This window comes from Hipposideros armiger, unplaced genomic scaffold, assembly GCF_001890085.2.
Source record: "Hipposideros armiger isolate ML-2016 unplaced genomic scaffold, ASM189008v1 scaffold_49, whole genome shotgun sequence".
Classification (NCBI taxonomy): Eukaryota; Metazoa; Chordata; class Mammalia; order Chiroptera; family Hipposideridae; genus Hipposideros; species Hipposideros armiger.
Window position 1 is genome coordinate 2233443 of NW_017731399.1, and position 27363 is coordinate 2260805.

General features: G+C 39.0%; 1 protein-coding gene across 2 annotated transcripts in view; it reads left to right on the forward strand.

The window, feature by feature from the left end:
* NEK9 (NIMA related kinase 9) overlaps nucleotides 1-27363 on the forward strand; it is a 35128-nt gene that overhangs the window by 1449 nt on the left and 6316 nt on the right. Inside the window, exons 2-20 of one of the 2 annotated variants that reach the window (XM_019640365.1) lie at nucleotides 1119-1296; nucleotides 3020-3075; nucleotides 3631-3701; nucleotides 4969-5074; nucleotides 6633-6764; nucleotides 8286-8396; nucleotides 9179-9243; nucleotides 11518-11568; nucleotides 12027-12219; nucleotides 13998-14142; nucleotides 14769-14969; nucleotides 15160-15206; nucleotides 16409-16564; nucleotides 17906-18014; nucleotides 18515-18676; nucleotides 21379-21549; nucleotides 22323-22382; nucleotides 24752-24963; nucleotides 26301-26462. In XM_019640365.1, the coding sequence (XP_019495910.1) occupies nucleotides 1119-1296; nucleotides 3020-3075; nucleotides 3631-3701; nucleotides 4969-5074; nucleotides 6633-6764; nucleotides 8286-8396; nucleotides 9179-9243; nucleotides 11518-11568; nucleotides 12027-12219; nucleotides 13998-14142; nucleotides 14769-14969; nucleotides 15160-15206; nucleotides 16409-16564; nucleotides 17906-18014; nucleotides 18515-18676; nucleotides 21379-21549; nucleotides 22323-22382; nucleotides 24752-24963; nucleotides 26301-26462 (2388 nt within the window). Of the gene's footprint in view, nucleotides 1-1118; nucleotides 1297-3019; nucleotides 3076-3630; nucleotides 3702-4968; nucleotides 5075-6632; nucleotides 6765-8285; nucleotides 8397-9178; nucleotides 9244-11517; nucleotides 11569-12026; nucleotides 12220-13997; nucleotides 14143-14768; nucleotides 14970-15159; nucleotides 15207-16408; nucleotides 16565-17905; nucleotides 18015-18514; nucleotides 18677-21378; nucleotides 21550-22322; nucleotides 22383-24751; nucleotides 24964-26300; nucleotides 26497-27363 lie in introns of both variants that reach the window. The other variant, XM_019640366.1, reaches the window with a different exon arrangement.

Sequence of the window (27363 nt, forward strand, 5' to 3'; positions counted from 1 at the left end):
TGACTTGTTCACTTAAATTAGAAGTCTTGGACTAGAATGGAGTTTTACATCTCCTTGCCCATGCCTTTCCATTTTTATGTTGAATTTGATTACTGAGATTGTTTCAAGTGAAATTTGATTACACGTCCCCAAAACTATAACATTACCCATGTCACCAAATATTTATTAGATCTATGGATTTACAGAGGTTTAATTAGAAGCAACCCTTTCCCTCAAGTTTATATTTCAGTGGGAAGACAAGTTGGCTCTGTTAGTAAACAAATAGCATTTAAGTTATATGTGTATATAAATGAAAAAGAATGGGCAAATGTCGTTTCAGTGTATGAGCTCTGAAAATTAAGGGAATAGTTGTGTTGAATAAATGTACAGCAGAAGGCTCATCAGACCTTCCCAAAAAAGTTCTAAAGGCCTAGCAGAGCCATTCTAGAGGATGTGGAGAGTGATTTAGGTGGGGATGCGCCTGGTCCAGGAAGCAGAGTCAGTAAAGTTAGAGATATTATAAAACGGAGTGGATATTGGGAGCTGCAGGTGAGTTTTCATGAATAAAGAAAAACGTGATGCATAAAAGTGACAGGAGACACAGAATTGCAAAATGGGGCAGCATGACTTAAGTGATCCCAGAGCTGTTAGGCATGACTTATTCTTAACCAGAAAGGGTAAACGAAAATCACCAGAGAAATCTAACTTTATAAAATTAGAGTCAAATTTAATATTTCTATTTTACAAGCATCTGTGATCAGCTATAGGTAACCACCCCCCAGTTCTCTATTTCTCCAATATTCTAGCCCTACTACAATTCTCGTCGTGACTAATAGTCTGTCATAATGTCCCTCAGCATAATCTTTGAGATCTACTTCCATCCCACATTTTTACCTGGAATTGACATCATGCAAATTAAGCGTAGCAACAATGTAATAGCATCTTAATATCCTACAGTAAATTATGATGCTCAATTGTATACAGAACCTTTAAAGTCTATTCATGTTTTGTTGAAAGAAAAAAAACGCCGTCAGCCTCTGCCCATCTAGGAAGTTTTCTTTCTAGGTTTACAGATCAAGTATGGATTCATTTGCTGCCAGGCAAGAGGAAAGCACGATACCTCTATTGCTGTGTTGTAGGATGACTCATTGGTTGTGTGGAAGGAAGTTGATTTAATCCGACTGTCTGAGAAGGAACGTCGTGATGCCTTGAATGAGATTGTTATTCTGGCACTGCTGCAGCATGACAATATTATTGCCTACTACAATCACTTCATGGACAATACCACCCTGCTGATTGAGCTGGAATATTGTAATGGTAAGGTGGAATTCAGTGGGACTTCCTCTGGCAAGACATTCTTGTGCCCTTACTTACCTTGAGGGGGATGGAAAAGAAGAGGCAGACACAGTGATAAAAACTTTAAATGAATAACTTGAGTTTAAGAGAAATAGTTCAGGCCCTGGAGAGTTTGTGCAAAATATGATGTACAAAATAAAAGGAGTGGTTTTTTTTCCCCCCTGCTACTTAAATTATGCCTTGCAATTGTAGTTCCATTTTCAAATTATTTGTTCAGTTGGATTTTATATTCATTTTTCAAGGTTTTTTCTTATGAAATGACATGAATTAGTCACTAAAGGTTTAGTGTGGCTTGATGTAATATTTAATGAAATCTTATCGGTGATACTGATTTATATTGACTTCAGCCAAATCTATCGTGTTAAAAAGTGGTCCAAAGATCATAACTGAATGAAAATGATAACATAGTAAAGCATGGCCTTATTTATCTGGTCTCTGATTTCTTTGGACCATTTTACTTGTAAGACAGCAGTATGGTCTAAGTTGTTGAGAAAATAGACTCTGAACCCACATCCCAAGCTTCACAACTTTTTAGCTCTGTAACCTTGCACAAGAAACTTAACTTTTCTGTGTCTCAGCTTCCTTATTTTAATGTGAGTTTGTTGATAACATTCCCTACCTCCTAGGATTATTATATTACATGACTATAAAGCCCCTAGCATAGCACTTGGTATGTAGCAAATGTTTGATACATACTGTACTAGCTATTATCTTATTACATGAGAGAACCCCCAAAGTCCTTTCTTAAGTTGCATGCTAAAGAGGTCCCAGCATATTCTTCACTTAAATTTCTTAAGAGAAAGCTCCTAGACTCTTCACTTTCTTGTCTAGACTCTTGTACATCATGATTGTGCCTGGTTCTGATCAACCTTCAATATACAAGATTATAGTAGAGACTTTTGAAGTAGCAAAAGCCTTAAGTAGTTAACTTCCTTTGTGGTCAGGAGGATCTAAAACAAATGGTACATTTATTGAAACTCTGAGTTACTAAATTATGGGTGAAAAGAAGCTGTGAAATATAGCCAGGGCTAAAATGTTATAGGTGCAGGTAGGAAATAAAATGAACCATGATCATTTGCAATCAATATTAGTTGATTAAGGAAAGGGAGACGCAAATTCACACTCACTCTGCAGGAATGAGTGAATTGGTAAAGGGAGTAATGACTGGAAACAGTCTAAGGTGTACCCTAAAATTTCGGAAGCCTTTTTAGTATTAAGTAGAAAGAAAAAGAAGTCAATGATATACACCTGTATATACAAAACATTGCATCACAGGTGTAACCCAAATGTTTTAGTAGTCACACTGAGAGTTTAAAAATGTTACAGATTCCTTTAAAAGGAGTTTCAAAGAAAATCATCTGATTTTAAGGACATTCAAGGTAATTTCTCTAATTGAGGTACTGTAGAAATGGTCTTTACTCTCATCTTTTAAAAAGTGTCATACTTCCTGTTTTTGAGCCTCTTCTGTTAGGGAGGGGAACCTTTGAAGAATATTTCTAATGTAGTCCTTGAGAGATGGGAAGGATTTTGTACTCGTGTGAAGAAAGAGGGAAGAAGCAGTTTCCTTTGAAGAAGAAGCAGAAGCTTTCATTTCCTTGTGTTACCTGTTAAAACTCTAGTAGATTCAGGAGCTAAGCTTTTATCTCTATTAAGCAATTCAAACCTGTCTCTTGTTTAATTGCAGGAGGGAACCTGTATGACAAAATCCTCCGTCAGAAGGACAAGTTGTTTGAGGAAGAGGTAATTTATATTTCTATGGAAGGAAGCTAGAATTATAATGTGTTGCATTCTGGTTCTGTATTAACTCTTCCAACAATGAAGAGTGTTTTTTTCCTTTTGTTCAGACTCCTTCCGGGCTCTGGTTGATATTCATGAGAAAGGAAACCTCTAACAAGGAAGCTGTCTATAGCTGCTTCCTAAACGGTTTACCTCCACATCATGATTCTCTATGGGCTTTCTTTCCTGGTTCTATTACTGCATACTGGTATGCCCAGTTTTCTATACCTTTGCATTCTTCCTGGATTTCTTTCCACAAGTCTGCTTCATCATACTATAGTTTATAATGACATTGGAACTATTTTATGTGACCTGCTGTTTTCTTTTTGCCCCTACCATTTTTCTTTGCCTACTCAACCAGCAAGAGATGTCAAATCATGTTGAATCATAACCTCTGGTTGTAGCTTCCTTTGTTTTGTTTGAGTGTGTGTGTGTGTGTGTGTGTGTGTGTGTGTGTGTGTGTAAATGGAATTTGTTTGTTTGTTTCCAGTCCAGATGTAATTTATTTTCTCTTTGCAGATGGTGGTGTGGTACCTATTTCAGATTGTTTCAGCAGTGAGCTGTATCCATAAAGCCGGAATCCTTCATAGGTAATGAATGAAAGACTGTGGAATGGATTCCTCCCCACCAGTCCGTCCCCCACCTTGGGTAGCTTCCATCACCACTATTATTTTCTTGATTAAACAGTAAAGGCTTTTACATTGATATCTTTTAGAAAGTAAATAGTGAATAATAACAAGGGGTGTTAGCTTTACTTCCTGAAGTTAAACCATGATTGTGACCTAGGAAGAATTTCCTAAATACTGCTCAGTCATTTCTTTAAGAGATATTTTAGAGTTCATTTCATTACATTAATTCATCAGTAAAGTCTAGAAGCCACTATGAGAAGTGGTATTACATTGGTTGGAATTCATAGTACATGTTTTCTCTGAGCAATAATAATTGGCAATTATTTTTTAATTCTATAATTAAGTTATTTTAATTTAAATAAAAAGCCTATTTATTTTGTATGATTAGTTGTACAATTTTACTAGATCTTTGGAAGGGGAGAAACAGCATTCTAGTCATTCTAGCTATAGGAGAGAACTATTGTAAACATTTCTGCATCATTATACCCTTCTTGAGTCATTGACCATTACTAGAGATTAATGTTAATACATTATTGTTTTTTGTTGGTTTATTAATTGTTAACATATATTTATTGATAGCTGTTGAATGGCTACAGCTGCATATTATTATTTTCTTTTCAAAAGTTACAAAAAATATTGTTCTGATTTTTTTTCACATCTTTCAATAAAGGAAGCCAGACTGTGAACCAGGCACAGTTTATTTGTTTTACATATGGTCAATTCATCTTCAGAAAAATAGCCAGTGATTTTATTTAGGTGATCTACACAGCCTAATGTTGCTGCTGGGACATACAGCCTCATGTCTTTCCTTAACAGATTTGAAACTTTGACACCAACCAAGTGCTAAAATTGCCTTGCTATCTCTTAATTCAAGGCATAAGTGGTAATTGAAGAGGCAGTTCACCTTATAGGAATTATAATTACCAGGGACACCATTTTTTTGCCTGACATTCTCAACTTCTTTTAACGGCTTCAGTGGTGTGGGAGACATACATGTGCTGTGAAGCCCTGGAGGATGAAGTTAATTCGCTGCCTCCACTCCCCCAAGTCTCCTTTTCAATGTTAGAGTGCGTGTGAAAGTGATGACCACTCTTTGAGATCCAATAACAGTGTGAGCAGTGGTGACACACTCATTTTTATTCTGTACTAATCCTGGGCATGGTGGGGGATAAGATAAAACAATTGACTGTATGGGCTTACTATGCAGCATCTTTTTTTTTTTTTTCAGAGATATAAAGACATTAAATATTTTTCTGACCAAGGCAAACTTGATAAAACTTGGAGATTATGGCCTAGCAAAGAAACTTAATTCTGAGTATTCCATGGCTGAGACAGTAAGTATGTGTTGCCCTTGTCTTATTCTTTTTTTTTCTCTTTTCCTTTCCAGCACCATGAGGTATAACTCTACTCCCTAAATCTCACATGCGTTTCTCAGTATTCTTGCCAGTTCTCCGCACTTACAAAACAAGTCTTCAGGAGTCTTTTTCCTTGGGCTCAGTAACAGGAATTTATATGCTTAAGTGTTCACTCGAGTCATTGTCCACATTACAACTCTGACCTCATAGCCCTTTCTGGCACTGACTAGCAACTTTTCTAAAAGCAACAAAATACCTTTTTTTCCAGCTTAGGATCTTGAGTAGATTTCACCTTATCTCTTATTTAGTGTTTGAGCTTAGGATGTTAGACACCTCCTTTGAATTTTTCTGGTTCAGAAGCCCTCTAGTAGAAATAAAGGCTGATGCCCAGAGAATAATCTGATTTTTAATATCATACACAGTCTGAACTGCAGGGCTCCTTTCTCACCTGGTCCTAAGAAAGACCATTGGTAAAGTAGACATAAGCTGGTCTATAAAGACAGTGATCTCATCCTATTAGGAATTATAAAACCCAGTTATTACCCTTCTTTCACAATGCTCTGTCCTTAAGAGAACTTGAAAATGTAAATTAATACAATTAAGTTTGTTCTGATGATGTGTTTTTGATGGTGTTGAAATAGTACCTGCGAGCAGTATAGAGACCTCCAGGGATGCTGATAGCCAGGCCTGGGAGTCTCTGCATCAGGGACTCAGTCTGATTATATGATGGTACCCAACTGAGCTTCTGAGAAAGCAGTTCTGTCCGGATATGAATTTATCTCATCAAGAATAACCTGACAGATCCAAGATTTGACTTTACTTAGCCAGTTAAATGCAAAGATGGAATGATAGGAAAATTTATAAGTGCCATGTAAGCCATCTGAAAAATTTCTTCGCTGATTAAAGATGGCTGTCAGTGTTTTTAGAACTTCTGGGGCACTCATTATCTCTCTTGGGAGAGATATGCCCTCCATTCAGGACATTTTTTATTTCCAAACCCATTCTTGAATTCAAGAAATCTTTTTCGTATTTGAAAGAAATTCACTAGCTTTATTAACATTACAAATGTCAAATTGAGCCATTTAAAAAGTTTCATTACTATGCCTTTTAATTAGAACTTTAAACCCCTTTATTCAGCTACCTTTTCCCCACTGCCAGTTTTTTTGGGTTTTTTCTCCCCCTTGGCGAACTTTTCCTCAGTAGGTCTTTACCTGCATGAAGTCTGCAGTGGGCCTTGAGTGCCCATAGCCTCTGATCTAGGAATCACAGAACTGTTGCAGCTCCCAAATTACCACAGTGCCTTTACCACAGAGATTAAGATTAGAAAGAGATTGTCCCTTTATAATTGACCCAAGAAATTTGATACGAATAAGATTTCTCCCCATTGTGGCATCGTCTCATAAAAACCATTATGGAATATGCTGATGAATGTTTTATGGTTGTTATCACTAGTTCCTGGGAAATTTAACTTAGTTGTTGAACTATTAATATGGTTACCACAGAAAAGAAGTTATTCTTTGTTTTATTTGTTGTACAGCTTGTGGGAACGCCATATTACATGTCGCCAGAGCTCTGCCAAGGAGTAAAATATAATTTCAAGTCTGATATCTGGGCAGTAGGCTGTGTCATTTTTGAACTGCTTACACTGAAGAGAACATTTGATGCTACAGTAAGTTAATGTGTTTTCCTCACATTGTCCTTGCAAATGGTACAGCTTGATTGAGGGAATCCACTTCATTTATCCCTGAGTTTCTAATTTCTTGAACTTAAGTGCAAGCAAAAATAACAACTTTAGTAGTGTATTATTAAAATACTATAGGCCAGATTTATCTCCAACTTGAATTTCCCACTGAAAGAATCATAAGCAGTTTGAGCACTGTTCTTTAATTTGTTAACTATAATTTTAAAACTGGCTCTAGGATCAACTATGTGATGCTACAGTTTGGATAAGCCATTTCATTTCTTTGCTTCATCTACATCGTTTTTTTAAAAGCAAGGGCAAATTATATAATATTAAAACGTTTTGATCTTTTTTATGAAAAATTATTCACTGACTCTTATTAAAGATTATTATTGTTTTATGGATCCCTTTAAGTCTTTTTTCTTCTTAAGTAAAGTCCTCTGTAAAGCAGGGCTTCTCAAACTTTAATACACATAGGAAATCACCTGGGCATCTTGTTAAAATGCAGACTCTGTTTTAGTAAGCCTGGGGTGGGGCTGATAGCGTCCAGATGATGCTGATGGCTACTAGTCCATGGACCACAATTTGAGAAACAAGTGGATTCACAGCCAAGCTCCTTTACAAACCAGGTGTGAGAGCTTAGGCAAATCACTTGATCTCTTTGACCCTCTATTTTATTATCTATAATAAGGGAAAAAATATATGTATAGCCTTCTCACAGAGATGCCCTGAGAATTTATATAAAAATGTAAATGTAAGATAATACAAATTCATGGCCTTTCAAGAGACCTATTTATTTCTCTAAATACTAAAGTATAGTCTGGCATATTATCTAGTTCTCCTGAATATTATAGTGGAAGAAAAGTGAGTTTTGGAATCATACTGTCGTTGGAATTATGGCTCTTTTACTACCTCTAGTCTTGGACAAGTTACTTTACATCTCTGAATTGGTAATGATAATAACCTCCTTCTGTGGTGTTTGTGATGGTTAAAAGAGATCAAATATATAACATGCCTGTCTAGTACATAGTGGTCTCAATAAAGGTTTTAATAGTATTATTATTATAATATTGTCATTAGCATATTATTATTCACTACCTTGGCTGTTGGAGCAGAGTATCACCTGTATAACCATTATTAGGGAATATAAATTAGGAGGCAAATTAGTTGGCAAAGGAGGTACTTAAAGCCAAGAAGCATGGCTAACTTTACTTTTCTTTTTCTTGGAATTCAGTTGAAGGGTCAGATTATAGTATATTCTGAGTATAATGCTATTAGCAAATAGTCGTATCTCCATGTTGGCCCGTTGGCTTCATTCCATCTTATAGCAGCTGTGCATCTCTAACCATTTCTTGCTGATGTGTACTAATCGTTATAAAAAGAAGTCAGACCTAATGTAGAACTATTACCACTTCTTTAAATAGTCACACATATCTCAGAGCCCAGGCTGGTAGATTATAATGTCTTCTTTGTAAAACCAAGAACAATGCAATCATCATTTTCTGATAGAATCCACTCAACCTGTGTGTGAAGATTGTACAAGGAATCCGGGCCATGGAAGTTGATTCTAGCCAGTACTCTTTGGAACTGATCCAAATGGTCCATGTGTGCCTCGACCAGGTAAGTGTGACTTACGTATTGATTTTGGTTTAGTGTTTTCCTTTCCAGCTTTAGTGTTTGGGGTATGACGTAGGTGAACCTGCACAAAACCACATCCACTTCCCCAGGTAGGATGTATTTGTACCCAGAAGAATAAGTGTTGGCAATTAATGATAGTTGTGTGCTTCAACCAACAGATTCTTTATTAATTTATGAAAATGATTTTACCATCTAAATTTAGCTTCATTTTTTGTGATGAAGATTAATTTTTGTAACTTGATTTTATAAAAGTATAGTCAGAAGTAATTTAGAGTTCTTAATGTGCAGAATGTTTATAGTTCTCACATCTCACAGTTTGCCTTGCAGCTTAGCTCTAGGTCAGTATTCAAAGTATGGTCCATGAACCACAGGCATTAGAATCGCCAGGGAATGGAGGAGGGGTTTACAAGTAAAAAAATGAAGATTCCTGGGCCCCACCCCAGACGAATTAGATGAGAATCTCTGGGAACAAAGCCCAGAAATCTCTATTTGTAACAAGCTTATTATGTTCTATGTATATATTGAAGTTTGAGAGCCACTGTCCTAACGGAACAAGCGAGGAAGGCACATTTTCATTCACGTACAAGTGTTGATAATAAGCATGAAATGTGATGTAAGAAATTATGTTTTTTTAAACAAAAGGATAATATACAGTGGTCTTTGAATAATTAACCAACAGCCTTCTAGAGGCAGTAAAATGCCTCTTTAGATCCCATTTTGCCCATTCCCTTTAAATTAAAATTAGCCCCATTTGTACTTTTTAGGATCCTGAGCAAAGACCCACTGCGGATGAATTGCTAGATCACCCTCTTCTCAGGAAACGCAGGAGGTAAAATACAAAGAATTTGCTCTGTTGTCTTTCCGTAGGTGGTTAACTGTTAGGTTCAGAGGCTTGATCAGAGCACCACAGAGAGGGTGGTGTTTCCTGACGTGGCCATTCTACTTTCTACCATCGTCTGTTTTCTACGAACCTCTCTGCTTTCATTGTTTGAGGGTAGCTCCTGAGTTTCACTTCCTTAGCCAATGCTATTTTGTTATACATTTATACTGATGAGACCCTGGGACCCAGTGCTCCCCTCATCTGTGAGTTTTACTTTAGAGTTGAGGCATTCAAGTGTATTAATTAAGAGAGGAGGGCTTTGAACTCAGACATCCTTAGGTTTGTATCTGAATTCTGTTATTATCTTTATCAACTTATTTAAGATCTCTGTTCCTTATTTTTCTCTATAAAGTGAGGTAGGGTTGAGGATTAAAGGAGGTAATTCAAATAAAGTGCTCAGCCCAGGGCCTGACACAAGGTACTCAACAGTTGTTGGATAGTGGTAATGATTTGGACCAGGCCTTTGTTTTTTAATGTATCCCTTTAGATGGTAGGTTAGAGCTGGAGGGGTCCTCTTCAGATACCTTTTGCCCATTTCCCAAAGTCGAGCTTGATGGATTCCTGACAAGCTGTTTCCTGAGATTGAGTCTGTGTTAGAGGGCTCTAGAGGTAGTAGGAAGGAGGAGGCCCTTTATCCCTCACTTCCTAGAGGAGGCTTCAAACCCTAATTTAAGGGAGGAAGTGTTCTTTATCCTTCTTAAATGTTCTAGTCTGTATTTGATCCTGTTGTACTATTTTTGCCTTACTTCCCTTCTTCCTTCCCTACCAGTTCTTTGTTTCTATAGCTCCCCAATATTCAAACATTTACTTATGCTCTTTTTCAAGTCTTGCCTGTTAGCTACATTAAGCATATACCTAATTCCACAATCTTTTCTGTTACATTAGTACATTTATTCTGTTGTGTCACTTAATTAATCTTGTCTTGTTCATTTCCAGAACAATGTTGTAGTGCCTAGAATTATGTGTCAAACTCCACATACAGTACCGTGCATGACCTTCCTTTTATGTTCTGTGTATGTTCAGGCAATATCCCCATTTAGAGCTGATTAAGCATATTTAAATGTTTTATCTGATTTATTTCCCAACAGTATAATCACTACTTTAATCTCTTAAATATTTCCACTGATAATTTTTAATTGTAATTTTTATTGAAATAATTGTAGATTTACACACAGTACTTTTTTGTAACTTCATAGTTTGATGGAAAAACATAAGACAAAGAACTTTCCAGATAAAGCACAGGAAGTTGTAGAAAATATTCCGGAAACACTAAGTCCTATTTTGCTAGATTTTGCTAGGTTCTAGACTTGGGGCTCTCAAGAACACCTCAAGAGCTTTCAAAAAATACTGATGTCTAAGTACCACCCCAGGAATTGAGCTACAGGTAATTGAACCCTGGGCTAAAACGGGGGGAATAAGTAGAAGGAAGGGAAGTTGGAACGGAGGTACAAAGTCTTCAGTACCAAACGAAGGAATCTGTGCTTATTTTAAGAGATAGTACAGAAGTATTGGATGTTTATGAGAGGACAGTTCATGTTATGAGAGACATGCCTAAGAGTTATTTAGCAGTGCTAATATCAGTGTTAAATCAGTGTAAGACTGATTAAAGTGGATTGGAACTGTGGTGAGACCAATTAGGAGGTGCTACCATTGTCCAGGTGGGAAGGAAAGCTGCCCAGAACTAAGGTGACAAGACTGGAAAGGAGAGGTGAGTATAAAGGCCATCGTATAGGTAGAAACTGTAGAACTTGAATATTGAAGAAAGAGAGATAACAGTCAGACATGTCTGAAGTTTTTAGCCTAGCTGATTGGGAGACTGGAGGGTGGCAGTTACAGAAATAGTGTGAGAAAGAAAAGCTGTATGGGAGAAAGAGAATGAACTGAGGTTTAGAGATGTTGAGTTTGGAGAGTCATTGGGCAGACTAGATGGAGATGTTGCAAGGTACTTCACAAAGGTCCATAAGGTTCTCTGTTCCAGCCTGGAACATCTCTCAGAGATAGAAAACAAATGGCCCCAACCTGTTGGCCCCTTGAATTTAATGAATTGTCTAAAGCCAGGCCTATATAACTGAGTTGTATTGAGGTGCTTTCCTTAAAGTATTTTAATGTCATAGGAGGCATATAGTTTATAGAGGATTAAATCTGTGAAATGTATTAAACAGACACTGGCGCAATGTAGGAATCTATTATTTCACTCATATATCTTTGCCTTTCTTTTGGTAGAGAGATGGAGGAAAAAGTCACACTGCTTAATGCACCTACAAAGAGACCAAGGTAATGCTCAAGAGACTCTTGAAAAGTAATATGTCTTAAATTACCACCAGGGGATCTTTCTTTGTTGGGTCTGTGTATTGTTGAATCCCAGTAATTAGCCTTTGGCATCCTTTCAGAAGCCAACATCTGCTTAAATGTCAGATAGTCATTTCTGAGAAAAAGAAAGCTATAATTTCACCCTCGTGCTAAAGTGGACATCATTACCATGATGAATGTTGAACAGTTGAAAAGTGTAGGTGTTATGGACCAGACTGGAATCTGATCTGGCTGAGCTGTGATGAAGCCCTGAGGCAGGAATTGCGAAGCCTGCTATGATAGAGGGTTGAAATAAGTTGTCGCGAAAGAACATACTTTCTCATACCATAATTGGCAGTTCTTCTCAGGGAAAAGACTGGAAGCATTTTTCTTTGATACAGTTTTGATGTTAAATGTGCCTTTGTTCTGGGGGTTGTTGGCAGGTCAAGCACTGTGACTGAAGCACCCATTGCTGTGGTAACATCGCGAACCAGTGAAGTCTATGTTTGGGGTGGTGGGAAATCTACTCCCCAGAAACTGGATGTCATCAAGAGTGGCTGTAGTGCCCGGCAGGTGTGTGCAGGGAATACCCACTTTGCTGTGGTCACAGTGGAGAAGGAACTGTACACCTGGGTGGTAAGTAAAAGCTAAGTACTTTAGAACAGTGACGTAAGTGTAATTGTTTATTAGTCCCACAGTGTTTAAGGATTTTGTTAGTTGAGCACGTGCTGCGGGAGTGGGAGCATGAGGTGACACAATGAATGTAAGCTCTTTTGAGAGAGTGATTCTGTTGTTTGTTTAGAATTCACTGATGTGTGCCCCAAGCCTGGTACTTATTAGGTCTCTTATAAATGTTTTTTGAATATATGAATGAATAGGAGAGAGAAAGAATTAAAAGGGCGCAAGTTTGGACTCAGGAGATTGGACTCGCTCGTTTATAGCTGGGTGATTTCAGAAAGACAATTAGTCTGTTCTGTTACCATGAGGTTCAGAGCAACTAGTGTCTGTGGAATACCTTTCTGAACAAATGAAGCAGCGTACCATGTCAGGAAAATTCTAAGACCTCCATCAGTGATTGAAGGTGGCTAGGTATAGCTTGAGTAGGATATTCCTTTGTTCCCCTCTAGATTCCACTCTATCTCTCACCTTCTTGAACAGATTACCTGTATTTGCTGTCTATTTCTTTATTTCCCACTCATTTCTCATTCACATACAATGCAGCTTTCATCCCTGCTATTCCATTGAAACTGTTCTTGAAAAAATGACCTATAAATTGTGCAAAATAAGGTGCTTTTTACAAGCAAGTCCTTATCTTGCTTGATCTCCCAGCAGCATTTGGTGCAGTTGACCACTTCCTCCTCCTTGAAGATTTGGCTTCCCTTGGCTTTCCTCCTGTGTCTTCAGCTGGGCCTTCTCAGGATTGTTGTAGGCTGCTTTTCCTTTACCTGATCTGGCCTTAGGCCCTTGGTTTTCACTCTTCCTCCTCTTTCTGAGGGAGTTTATTTTTTCAAGTAGTTTCAGATAACTTCTCCCTAAGGACAGGCTTTATCCCCAGTGTGTGATGGAGTAGACAAACTCAGTTGATGATTGAGAGAATGGATGAATGACTTGGCCTCTGTTGTAGAGTGTTAACCTTGTTATTTCCTAAAACACTATCCCTTAAAGAACTACTCCCTGGATGTGCTTCCAGAGATACAGTGAAATTAGTGCCTAAAAAAACATTTACATAAGGACTTACAGTTGAGTTACTGAATGAAAAAAATGACTTAGCTCTATAAATTGTTGAAAAGTCATTTAGGACTGTTCTTAGTGCTGTATAGCAGCCTCTTTGATGTGGCCAGATTCTTTATAACTGTTCCATATTTCAGGAAAACTTATAGTGAAGATTCCAAAAGACTGTACTCATGCAGAAAATAAATTAAGACTATATAAAGAATTTTTTTTCACCGTCACCCATAATTAAATAGTTTACCTTAGACTTGAAGGAGAAAGACAAAATTGGAAATATGTCCTTTTGAGGCATGATGGATATCAATCTGGATACTTTTTAAATCTTTACCTGCCGGCAGGGGTTTTATACTACCTATCAGCAAAAGGTTTACTCCCCTTATCCATTTGTTTTTCATTTCTAAATTTCCAGCTGATTTTTTTTCCTACTTTTTTTAAATTGGGGAACAGTGTTTTCAGGACCCATCGGCTCCAAGTCAAGCAGTTGTTTCAATCGATCTGTGGAGGGTGCAGCTCAGTGGCCTGTGTGGGGATCGAACCAGCAACCTTGGTGCTATGAGCACTGCGCTCTAACCAACTGAGCTAACCAGCCACCCCACCTACTGTTGTTTTTTTTAATAAGTTATAACAAAGATTAGCTTTTGGCATGAAAAGTTAAAACTTCACAAGAGCTCTTTATTTCACAGAACATGCAAGGGGGTACTAAACTTCATGGTCAGCTGGGCCATGGAGACAAAGCCTCCTACCGACAGCCAAAGCATGTGGAGAAGCTGCAAGGCAAAGCTATCCATCAGGTGTCATGTGGTGATGATTTCACTGTCTGTGTGACAGGTAAGCCATCAGCAGAAAGCATCCAATGTTGGGTATTGTACTTAATGCTGTGTGGTTTTAGTTGGGATTTTACAATAAAAAACAGTATTCAAAGAACCAAAGACAATGATCAGATATACATATTAATAACAACATGCCCAATTTGCTAGAGTATTAGGGGGTGATGAGCAAGGAGAAGGCAGGTGGATAACAGAGAAGAGGTGGGATCAGGAGAAATATGTTGTATACACATATATCCCAGGTGTGGGGAAAAATAACCTCACCACCTAGTCAGGTATGGATAACACTAAATCAGGAATCAAGAACTAAAATTTAGTTTTGGTCTTAACATTACTCACTTTCTGATTTCTTAGTACTTCTCTTTTTCTCTGTAAAATAGAGATGGCCCCAGTAAAAGTGTAAGCCTTTCTAATGTGTTAATACTACCACTTTTTTAAGCTTATTAACAGTACACATGACCCCCTAAATGCGAACAACTCTAGACTTGCACAGTTTATCCTTCGAATTTCTCTGATGTAATCATCTCATATGAGACCATTGGCTGGGCTACTCATTCCAGTCCTGTCCAGCTTTCTGATTGGACAAAACAAGTCATTCCTTTGATGGGTTCTGCTTTCCTTTTGCAGATGAAGGTCAGCTCTATACCTTTGGATCTGATTATTATGGCTGCATGGGGGTGGACAAGGCTGCTGGCTCTGAGGTACTAGAACCCATGCAGCTGAACTTCTTCCTGAATAATCCAGTGGAGCAGGTCTCCTGTGGAGATAACCATGTGGTGGTTTTGACACGAAACAAAGAAGTCTATTCTTGGGGCTGTGGCGAATATGGTAGGTGCAGCCCTGTCTCGGTCCGCTTATTCCCAGGCACACAGCCTACCTGTAGGTTTGTGTGCATGTAAACACATCATGCAGCCGCTACTTGAGAAGTGTTAATTCAGTAAAAGAAGAATCTTATAGAATGTCTTCATTGGGAAGAAGGCCCTCATTTTAATAATTTCCTTTCTTCTGTGTGTCTCAGGAAGACTGGGTTTGGATTCAGAAGAGGATTATTATACACCACAAAAGGTAAAATCAGAAACAACTTTTTCCTGAAGGCTATCTAGGTCATATAGACTCCAGTAATATGTCTTCTTTCCCTGACTCCTTATAGCAAGGTGTTTATTTCTGAAATAGTTCCTGTCTGGGACACTGACAATCCAGGATTCCTGATTTAGCACTATGTGGTCTTGTCATCTGACTAAACCATAAAAAGCTGAGAAAGGTGACAGCCACTGTGAACACTGGAGCCACATCTTACTAGGGGATGAGAGTTAAGATCAGCTTGTACAGTGAAAAAGTCACATCAAGCTAAATACACCTGGAAAATTCCTTGGAAAGATATTGGAAAGCAATATACTAGCTCTTAACTCAAAACAGCCATTTTCCCCTCCTGTTTCCACAGGTGAACATCATGTGAGATAGTTTGTATTTAGGGGTCATGTATGAAGCAGAATAGCTCATCACTCTCAGCACTGTGCGAGCTGGCCCTGCAGCAGCTGGCACAGGAGCTGACACCAGCTGGGGGAAGAGCGCAGCACAGCTCACACTCACCCCAGGGTACAGGCTTGCCCGCTTGAAGGTGGACTGTAATTGACTGTACCATTCTCTGTTAGCAATGTTTATTTACATTTAAAAAGTTAACATATATATTTATTCTCAATGGGATTCCTGGCTATTCCTGTTCTGAAAAGGCTGTAGTAGAAACTTGGAGGTTTGAGTTTTCAGATATCCATCACGTCTCCCCACCATTCTCTAGCCCTGTCTAGTTAGCTACAGAAGGATGTGAGCATTGGGAAGTCCTGGCTGGTACCCCAGTGCTCTGTCACCTCACTTACGGTATGACCAGACTGGGACCCCACAGGACTACTGAATTTCTTTTATAATTGTTCTGAGGCCTTCTAGCTGAGAGGACAAAATCAGCAATGGAGTAAAGCTTGTCCTTTCCCAGTGTTTTCCAAGGATTTCTAAGTAGGACCTATCGTAAAACAAACTTTAACCTGGGTTATCTGTTCAGCCGACCTGGAATTGCTTTCTTTTACTGTATTATAAAACTTGAGCTCCCTGTTGAAAACAGTAGCCTCTAAGCTACTGTGCAAATCTGAAGAGAATAGAGCAGCCTGTACTTCCCTGTAGTCATTCTCCTAAATGTAGGATATCACTTTTGAAAGGATCTGAAGGGTTTTTTTCTTAATACAAGTTATGGTTGGGGGATTTTTGTTTTCTTATAGGTGGATGTTCCCAAGGCCTTGATTATTGTTGCAGTTCAATGTGGCTGTGATGGGACATTTCTGCTGACCCAGTCAGGCAAAGTGCTGGCCTGTGGACTCAATGAGTTCAACAAACTGGGTCTGAATCAGTGCATGTCTGGCATCATCAACCATGAAGTGAGTACCTCCTTTGGTGTCCTAACCACACTGTCGGAATTTCTTTGGGAATGCTGGTTAGTGACCATGCAATTTGACTTAAGAGTAAAATGAGGATCTCACGGACATTATGTTCAGCAAAAGAAGCCAGCCACAAAAGAGTACACACTATATAATTCCAATTATATGAAGTTTAAGAACAGGCTTTTAACTTTTGATGTCAGAAGTTAAAATAGTGGTTACTTCTGAGAGGAGAGACATGGGTATTAACAGAAGTGGTGGGAGAGGGATTCTAAGATGATAGAAATGGTGTCTAGGTAGTAGTTTTACATTTATATGCATACAGAAAAAAGCTGTACAATATTTTACAGTATGTTATACTTCAATAAATAAATTGACTAAAAGAATCAAGTGACGGAATTCAGGCTCTACCTTATCACTGAAGTAGGCACAAGAAAAGCAACATCAAAAGAAACATCTTTCTATGCATCGCCTCCCTGGAGAATTTTTCAGGTTTATTCCTCCTAAATCACTGATCCCATACAGGTTTATTAAACGTAATTACCATTCACCTCCTACAAGAATGTCATGAAATTCACCACCAATATTAAGTCTTAGTTTTTGTGTTAGCATGATGAATTTTTATCATTTTTTAAAGACTCAAATTAAAAGACAAGTTTCCTAACTCAATGGAAAAGATAAGAATTTTTTTTTTAAAGATTTTTTTTTTTTTAACTGGGGAATCGGAGAAGGGAACATTGTGTTTTTCCTAGGACCCATCAGCTCCAAGTCAAATTGTTGTCCATCAATCTTAGTTGCGGAGGGTGCAGCTCAGCTCCAAGTCCAGTTGCCGCTTTCAGTCTAATTGCGAGGGGGCACAGCCCGCTATCCCTTGTGGGAGTCGAACCGGCAACCTTGTTAAGAGCACACACTCTCACCAGCTGAGCCATCTGGCCACTCATTGGCAGCTCAGCAGCAGCTCACTGGCCCATATGGGAATCGAACCAACTCATGCTCTAACCAACTGTGCCACTCGGCTGGCACCAGGTTTAGGGAGGGTGTCTGTGTGGTTTGAAAAGGCATTTTCAAAATCACCATTATAGTATTCCCCCTTATCCACAGTTTCGCTTCCCAAAGTTTTGGTTACCCAGTCAACCACGGTCGAGAAATATTAAATGGAAAATTTCAGAAATAAACAGTTCATAAATTTTAAATTGCACACTGTTCTGAGTAGCATGATGCAATCTTGAGTTTTTCCACAATTTGTTTAAAAGGCCTTTGGTCACCATGATAACATTCTCGGCCTGTTACCCCTCCGTTTTTTATCTCATGAGTCTCCACTTTTGTTTTACCTTGTTTTAGGCATACCACGAAGTTCCCTACACAACCTCCTTTACCTTGGCCAAACAGTTGTCCTTTTATAAGATCCGTACAATTGCCCCAGGCAAGACTCACACAGCTGCTATTGATGGTGAGTTGACTTACAACCTTATACACAGGCCTTAGTAGTTCAGGCTCTTTTTTTCCATCAAGTATTTTTCTTAACAATATATATAATACATTCTCCTCATTTCCCCCTAGCACCCAGTATTATCTCATTAACAAATTAAGGCATTCAAGTAATGTTTGTGGATAATCATTATAAATGCATAATGAATACATGCCTTAATGAGAATTCCACACCTAAAATTCCAGACAACTATTGTCTCTTAATTAGTCTGTAAGTTTTCTAAGTTAGGTAGTACCCATTTTCTATATTTAAAATACAGTAGTAGAAAGAAAATACTACATTGAGTCACTTCCTGACTCTCTTGGTCATAGTCTTAGATACTGGAGCTTCCCTGGGTTCAGGATCGTGCGGCTTGCTTCATATTTGTATACGTACTCTGACGACCGTAAATTACTCCATGGAGCTCTGCATTGTTCCATGACCCATTTGTGCCCCGTTATTTATTTTTGCTTCTCTCTCAGAGCGAGGCCGCCTGCTGACCTTTGGCTGCAACAAGTGTGGACAGCTAGGCGTTGGGAATTATAAAAAGCGTCTAGGAATCAACCTGTTGGGGGGACCCCTAGGTGGGAAGCAAGTGATCAGAGTCTCCTGCGGTGATGAGTTTACCATTGCTGCCACTGATGGTGAGTTCCTACACATCCTTTCAGGCTTTCTGGATGGATGCCTGTGTTTCCATTTTTGGTTGGGAAAGAGGTGGACTGATTACTTGTGTAGCTGGATCATATGTTTACCTTTTTATTTGTATTAAGTTGGTGGCTCATTGTGCGTACGGAGCTTCCATTAAATTTTCATGTGTCCAACATAGTGATTGTTTTAAGAAGGTCAGATTTCTAGATAATGGCAGGTTAATATTCTAAGTCCTTAGTTTTTTTACTTTAACTTTTTTGGTAAAATGTTTTAAGAATTATTAAATACGTGTGTGTGTATACACATATATATACCTTGTTCAGCACCACGTGGGTTTCAGTAAATGTTGGCTAGGTGGCTGGAAAGGAGAACACCATGACTTAACCTTGCTCCTTGGTTGGGGTCCGCTGTTCTGCAGTGATGTCCTTAAAGACTGCTAAGGCTTGAAGGGTTGTATATACTCTGTGTGTCTCAGCTTTCTGAATTGGTCTAATTGAATTTTCTTCTCTTTCCTCTCATAGTTATTTTTTCTTCATAGCATCTTCTTGCTCCCATGACAGCTTCTCATCTTTACTGCCACTTCTGCTAGTCTTCATTTCCTTCCCTCTTTCTTTTTTTGTTTTTTCTCTAGCTCTCCCCTTCCTGTATCACCTTCCAAACCTTTTTGATTTTTGTAGCTACTTCTTTCTTGTGACTGGTGAACAACAAATCATATTTCAGCTTATCTTTTGACTCATTTCAGTTTTAGTGTTGCTCATGCTCTGAGATGCCTTTATTTGCTTTTGGTCTGTGACTGTTGTATACACAAGAGGGATCCAGGGATAGTGCCAGATAAGTGAGCTGTTACCATATTTAATTAATTAAGTGAACCAGCTTTCAGATGGCACATTAACTTTCCCTGCTTGTCCCAAAACAAGGGATTTTAGGAAGCAAACTCTTTACGTCAGACTAGATAAATGAAGATGTTACCTAGAAAAACAGAGTCATGATGTCACTGAGGATTAAATTTAGTGCAGCAAATTCAGTAGCACTTTCTGACAGGGCCTCAGAGGGGTCATGTTTCTTCAGTAGATCTGTACTTCATGAGTTAAACTTCAGAGTGAAGGAAGGGTTCTAGAGTTGGATTCTGTGGCTGGGCATGTTACCTCTTGATAAATGGTCCTGTACTCCCCTGCGCTGTACTTGACCACCTCCTTCACACAGCAAACTGTGCCTGCTGTGCTCCATGCCCTCTTTTAGGCTCTGGGAATATAGAAGTGAGTCTCAGAAAGCCCCTCTCCTCAAGGAGCTCATAGTCTAGTAGGGTAGGGGAGACAAACATAGACTAGTACAGGCAGATAGATCAGGTGCCATGATGGCAGTATCCAACTCCTCTTAAGCCCTGGAATGCCTAGAGCTCAATCCTTCCTATCTCTCTGCCATCTCCCTTCACTCCCTAAGTGAGCTCATTACCTTCAATTCCCCCCATACACTGATAGCTGTGTGACCACCCCTCACCTCCACACTCACATACTCAACAGCTCCTCCACTTAGATGTCTAAAGATAGGGTGGCTTTGTAGACCAGTTTTCCCAGGTGAGTCCTCATTCATGCCTATTGTCCTGGCTTAATCATCAATAACACCCCATTTTCATTTTTAAAATGTCCTGATTTGGATAAGAAGTTGTAGGCATCTCAAATACTGTATTCAAAATCAAACGTCTGATTTTCTGTACAAACCTGTTCCACCTGCAGCCTTCCCGTCTCAGTAATGGCAGCACCATCCTACACCCACATCCCATTCACCAGCAAACCTATTGATTATCTTCAGAATATATCCAACTACTTCTGAGCATCTTCAGTACTATAACTGGTCTCCTTGCTTCCACCTTTGGTCCCCTGCAGTCGATTCTCCTCATGGTCACCTGAGGGATTTTTTAAAAATACCTACTGCTCAGAATGGTTCCTGTCTCATTCAGTAACATCCGGTCATTGCAATGGCCCTGCATGACCAGGACCCCAGCCACTTCCTGATCTCTTCTTTGACCACTGTCCCCTCTGTTACTTTGCCCAGCTACAGGGGCCTTCTTGTTCCTTGTTTGTGATGCTCATGTGACCTACACAGGACCTTTGCACTTGATGTTTCTTCTGCCTGGAAAGCTCTTCCCCTAGATATCCACATGACTCTGTCTCTCGCTTCAGTCAGGTCTCTGTCTGCCAAAGGTCAACAAGTATTTCTCTGACTGCCCTATCTAAAACAATAATACCCCACTATTATTTTTTATTTCCACTTACTTTTCTATACCATTTATCTTCCTTTATAGCACTTTTTACTACCTGAAATATTATTTTTATTTATCAATCTTTCCCCATTAGAACATCAGTTCCAAAAGGGCAGTGACTGTTTTGTTCACTGTTCTGTCCCCAGCACCTCCAGCAGTACCTGTCAAGTAGATGCCCCCAAAATATTTGAATGACTAAAGAAAGTCATTGAATGAGCGAATGAATAAATGAACGGATGGCAGTACATAGGAGTGGTGGCCATTTTTCCGTGGGTGGCATAAACAGCTTTCCTCTTGTTTTATACATAGGAAGTTTTTCCAGCTCTAGGGCATAAAGATGGGGAACCCAAAGAATTGGGAAGCCAGTGTTCTGTTAAACTGTCTGCTGTTTAATTTTTCTCTAGATAATCACATACTTGCCATTTGATTTTTTTCTAGATAATCACATATTTGCCTGGGGCAATGGTGGTAATGGTCGCCTGGCAATGACGCCCACAGAGAGACCTCATGGCTCTGATATCTGTACCTCATGGCCTCGGCCTATTTTTGGATCTCTGCATCATGTTCCAGACCTATCTTGCCGTGGCTGGCACACCATTCTCATTGTTGGTAAGGGTTCCATATCTGTGGGTTGGGGTGTCTTTGACAGAGGATAGAACCATACCTAAGGCATTGAATGGCCGCATTCTTGGAAACAGTCCTGAAGAAAAGAGGCTATTTCTGTAAGTCTTCTAATGTCAGTGATGCCATGCCTAGTGGGAGGAACAGAACATTGTCACTTCCTGAGCTTTGTCATTTGCCAGCTCTTGACCATTTTTTAAAATAACTTTGGATTCTTCCTCCCTTGCCAGAAATTTATTACTTCTAGTCCTACTAATTTCATTGTCTGTGTACATGCTGTTTTGAGAAACATTTAGTATGCCTTTAAAAAGAAACTAGATCATAACTGCTTTCTGCATAAAGATTACTTGGTTATGAACTAAATTATAAAGGCCTGCGTAGGGTTTACAAGTCCATTCTTTTGGATCAGTGGTTCACAACCTTGGCTGCACATTCGAATCCCCTGAGGAGCTTTCAGCAATCCCACTGTCCTGACCAATTAAATCAGAATCTCTGGGGTAGGACCTAGGCACTATTACTTTCTAAAGCTTCCCAAGTGACTCCAAAGAACAGTTAAGGTGGAGAATTGCTATTTTACATAGTGAATATAGTGAGAGTAGCTAAGGATGCTTGGCTTATGACATTAACAACTAAAAGAGTAAGTAATTTTATCTGGAGTGAGTGATAGCAGTTATCTCTTAGATTAACTCCCTGTCCTGGTCTCCTCACTTTTCCTGCCTATAGCTGTATGTAATGCTTACCTACTGAATATTTTTCCTCAGAGAAAGTATTGAATTCTAAGACCATCCGTTCCAACAGCAGTGGCTTATCCATTGGAACTGGTAAGTAGCAGTGTCTCAGGTACCGGTAGTTTGTGAGGCATGGTTCTTTGGGTTAGATTCTGTGCAGTCTCAAAAAAAAAAAGGAAGTATGAAATATCTTTGGGAAATGAGGAATATAGTGATCAGAGGGAGGATCATATTTTGGTGGATTTCACAATAAGTTACTTTACATTGTGGTCAGAGGGAGAGTACATCTTTGCCACCAAGCATATGGAAGTAATTTAAGTGGCTTGCAATGTGACTTATGTATTGTTCCCTTCCTTCCTATGTTTAGGGACTATGGATTCGGTCTACCCTCTACTTCCATGGTATTCCCAGGGGTATTTCAGTCTATAGATATAGTTCTTCAAAATGCCCTCGGAATTAAAAGTTGCTTCAACTTTCAAGTGGTTAGGAAAATCAGCCCAAGGCTCTCTGATAATTTTCCTTTGGCTGCTTTCTTCATGGTGCTCTGTTACTTGGGACCATACCAGGAAATTGAATCTGTGTTCCATTTTGGTTTTCCATTCACTAGAGTACGTGTAATCTGATGTCTCAGAACCTGGATTCTGATATTTTGTGGAATCAAAACAGATAAAGATCCAGAATAAAAGCAAATTAACTCTCCAAGAAGAAGTAGCTGAAAATCTGGTCTAGATTTGTTGAACTTTAGTTTACATACACATGCACATCACCCCTGCTACTGGTTTCCTTTCATAATCCATTGCTCAGCATCTATTTGTGCATATTAGTATCTGTCACAAATGGTAAAATATCTTTTTGCTAAGTATAGTTGTTCTATTAGAGCTTTGTTTTGTTGGAACAGTATTTAAAGGAAAAAAAATATGATTAAAGCTCACAACATTGGCTAGAAAATGTAAACTCCATAAGGGCAGGGATTTTTGTCTCTTTTATTAATTTTATCCACATTACCTAGAAGAATACCCGGCAAATGGTAAATGCTCAGTAAGTATGTGTTAGTTGAATACGTTATAACCATCCAATGGAATATTATACAAGCATGAAAATGGACATCATCTACAAGTATTTCCATAATGTGAAATGTAAAAAGCAAGTTACAGTAGCCTACATACCTCTTTATAAAGTTTAGAACCCAGCAAAATAAATAGTATATTGCTTAATGATACATAAATATGTGATGTGATAAAGCTTTTTTTCAAAAGAAATGGTAAATACAAAATTAAACAGTGGTTGCATCTGGGTAGGAGGCCAGAGAAGGAAGGAATTCACAGGACAGATAGAGCAATATGGGAAATATTCCAGTTCAGTACCGTCCCATAGCTCTTTCTGCAACAATGGAAATGTTCTGTATCTGTGCTATCCGATATGATAGCCACTAGCCACATGTGACTCCTGAGTACTTGAAAAGTGGCTACTGTGACTGAAGAACTGAATTTTTAAATTTATTTAAATAACCATATATGACTAGCAACTGCCATATTGGAAAGTAAAATTCTAGTTCTTCCAAGTGGTAGATTCATGTATGTTTATTTTAGGCATCAAAACTTACACATGTGTTAAAAACAGTCTTATGTTTATCTCAAATATAACATAATTTTTAAAAGCCATTTAAAACCAAAAGCAAGCTTCGAAGTTTGCTTTGGCATGTATAGTTGTGCTGCTTCAGTAGGCTGACACTGTGGCACCATCAGTCCTTAAGCCAGTATAGCTGGTGATCATAAGCAGTCCTTTATGTTTACCTTTAGAATACACCGTACAATTGTTTTTTTAGCTTTGGCAAATTTACTTTCTAAGTATATTTTTCTTTGGCCCACATTAAAATTCAGTTTCATTTCTTGACTACACATCAGCTAGTCTTCATTAAGGTAACTTGAAATATACGTCATGATATGAAAGAACCAGCCATCATATTTTTTAAATTCTTACAAATAGTCATCAAAGAATTTAATGAATTTAATGGTTGAAGACTTCTCCATTCAAATGTTTCCCCAGAAAGGGAGTTAGTGGTGCGTTTATCTGGCAACTTGAAGTGGTCTTTGGCTGAAACATGAAAGAGCCTTGTATATAAGATGAACCTCTGTGGAGGAGTCCGTGTGTCTGTGAAAGGATGGGTGCCAGGTTTGGTGAGCTGTGGTTGGGGTGATTATTCAGTTATGCTTTAGAACACTGATTATCTGCTATGAACACAGGCATAAGCAGGTTTGGAAAGTAAAAGTGAATTACCATGAAGATACTGGCATACTATATACCTCGTGTAGAAACTAACATTTAGTCCCCAGTATCTGACTTACACTGTTACTGTTCCACTTCATGAACAATAGGAACCTCTCTAGGAGTCAGTGGGCTGTAAGACGGTGACTCCTGGCTGCATAGCAAAGCTCTGTGTTTCTGTGCTGTGTATCTGTCAGTGGTTCAGAGCTCCAGCCCGGGCGGCAGCGGTGGTGGCGGCGGCGGGGGAGAAGAGGAGGACAGTCGTCAGGGATCTGAAACTCCTGACCCAAGTGGAGGCTTCAGAGGAACGATGGAGGCAGACCGCGGAATGGAAGGTTTAGTCAGCCCCACTGAGGCCCTGGGCATCAGCAGTGGGGCCAGCAGCTCTTGTCCTGGCTGGCTTCGAAAGGTAATTCATTTGGTAGAGGTTCCTTAGATAAAGTATCAGGCCCTTTGCAGGGACGGAAAACAGTTGTCAGAACCTCTAGTGTCCCATGTCCTAGTCACACGTTTTGCAGCAGGCTTCTAGACCTGATTTCTACCTGGAACAAAAATCACCAAATCTAACCTTTTTTCTTCCTGACAAGAAGAGATGCAGAATGTTCTCATACCTACCGGTATATTACTTAAATGAATGTAAATGAATACAACCTTCCTTGAAGACAGTTTTTGTAATGCATGTTTGCAAAGATTAAGCTTACAGATTCTGTGCAGTGGTTTATAAAAGTGAAATGTTGGGGCAGTGGGAATGCTTTGCAATAAAGAAATAGATTATGAGAGTTGGAATGCAGGCAATAAAAAGGTTGGAGTATATTTAGTTATATAGAAAGTTGGTTATAGCATGGCTATGCAGAAAAGGATGGAATGTCTGCGCAGTATGTTCCCATTCTTCTAGAATAGGGGTAGGCAAACTGCGGCTTGCGAGCCACATGCGGCTCTTTGGGTACGTGCATGTGGCTCTGAAGTAAAATTGAAAATGAAAATAAAAACTATCATGGTTTCATTTATAAAATTTTTAAAGGATATTATTCACATGATGGTGATTTCATTTGTTTTATGGCTCTCGAATAATTTTTAAATTGTTGTGAGGGACAGGATTGGCTCTTCCGTCTCAAGTTTGCCGACCCCTGTTCTAGAAAACATGTAATGTGTAGAAGACTATCTACTGTGGAGACTTGATCATTTTAACGGGTTATCTATGAGTGATGGAATTGATGGTGATTTTTATCATCCCCTTTGCCCATCTATTTTCTCATTTCCTACAGTGGACATTTATAGTTTGTGAAATTTAAAATTTTTTGTCAAAGAATATAGATTTATAGCTCCCTATATAATAACTTGATAACTAAACTTAATAGCTATCTGGGAGTAAGAATGGAGGAAGCAGCAAATTATGCTACCTAAAGCGTCAGCCTCAGCCTTCAGAAGCCTGGCAGTTGGCCTTGCTAACATCACCTTAAAGCTTCCAACTCACTGAAAAGCCTGTGTAGTATAAGTGTGTTCGGGAAACGTGCCAGACACTCCCGACTCTGTTCTTGAATTTGAATTCATATCACTGTAACTCCTCCAAGGAAGGGATGGCAGGCTGGGGGCAGCAGGCAGGGTGAGCTATATTGTAACCACAGCTGTCCTGCCCCACTAGAGGGTGCTGCTGTCACGACAGAGTGAAAGCTATAGCAAGAACAGAGTTTGGGAGAAAGGAAATGGCTCACACAGAACTGACAAGATTCTTTCTCTTAAACCTAGGAGCTGGAAAATGCAGAATTCATCCCCATGCCTGACAGCCCATCTCCCCTAAGTGGAGTTTTTTCAGAATCTGAGAAAGATACCCTGCCCTATGAAGAGCTACAAGGACTCAAAGTGGCCTCTGAAGCGCCTTCGGAACACAAGCCCCCAGTAGGAGCCTGGGTAACTGAGCTTTTTGCCTTTGAATCACAACTAGGTAAACAGTGGCTACAAGCTCTGCCCAGTTCTCTTGGCCTCACTGTCTCCTCTAGCTTCACTGGTCTCCCAGCTGCCCTGTTTCAATTCATTATGCTGTCTATTCAGTAGTGCTTAACACCTCTAGTAGAGGATAAACTGATTTGTCCTGGAAAAGTATTTACCCTTTCACATTTCTGACAGGCTGGCACCTTTCTATCCCCAGCCAACTGTCTTTCTTTTATATCTGCCTCAGAAATTCCAAAATTCAAATCCAGTTTTTCATGACTCTGCTAGGGAGGGTTGGGGGCTGTAAATATAAGAAATAATGCTTGTAGTCTAGTAAGGGAGCAACAGTGTATACCTAACCTTGATAGAAATCAAACTGTGGTAAATACCTCAATAAAACTGTAAACCAGGGGTCATCAAACTTTTTTCTTTAAAGGGCCACATAGTAATTATTTTAGCCTTTGTGGACCATATAGTCTCTTTTGCAGCTACACACTTTGACATTGTACCACAAAAGAAGCCATAGATAATACATAATGAATGAACATGCTTGTGTTCCAATAAAACTTTATTTACAAAAACAAGCAGTAGGCCTGATTTGACATATGGACTGTCTTGTGCTGACCTTTGCTATAAACAAAGTATAATAGAAAAAGAGAGAAAAATTCAGACTAGGAAAATTGAAAAGGTTCCCAGATGAGGTAATAAAACCTTTGAAACGTCAATTCCTCTGTCAATTAGTCTTCTTGAATTATTTTGGCGATCCTGTTTACTGAACACCTCTCAGATCTTTTCCAGTGTCATCCACTACATTTCATGAATATTGACCCTTTGGGTCAGTGTCCTCACTGATCAGAAAGACATGTTCCAAACTAAATCA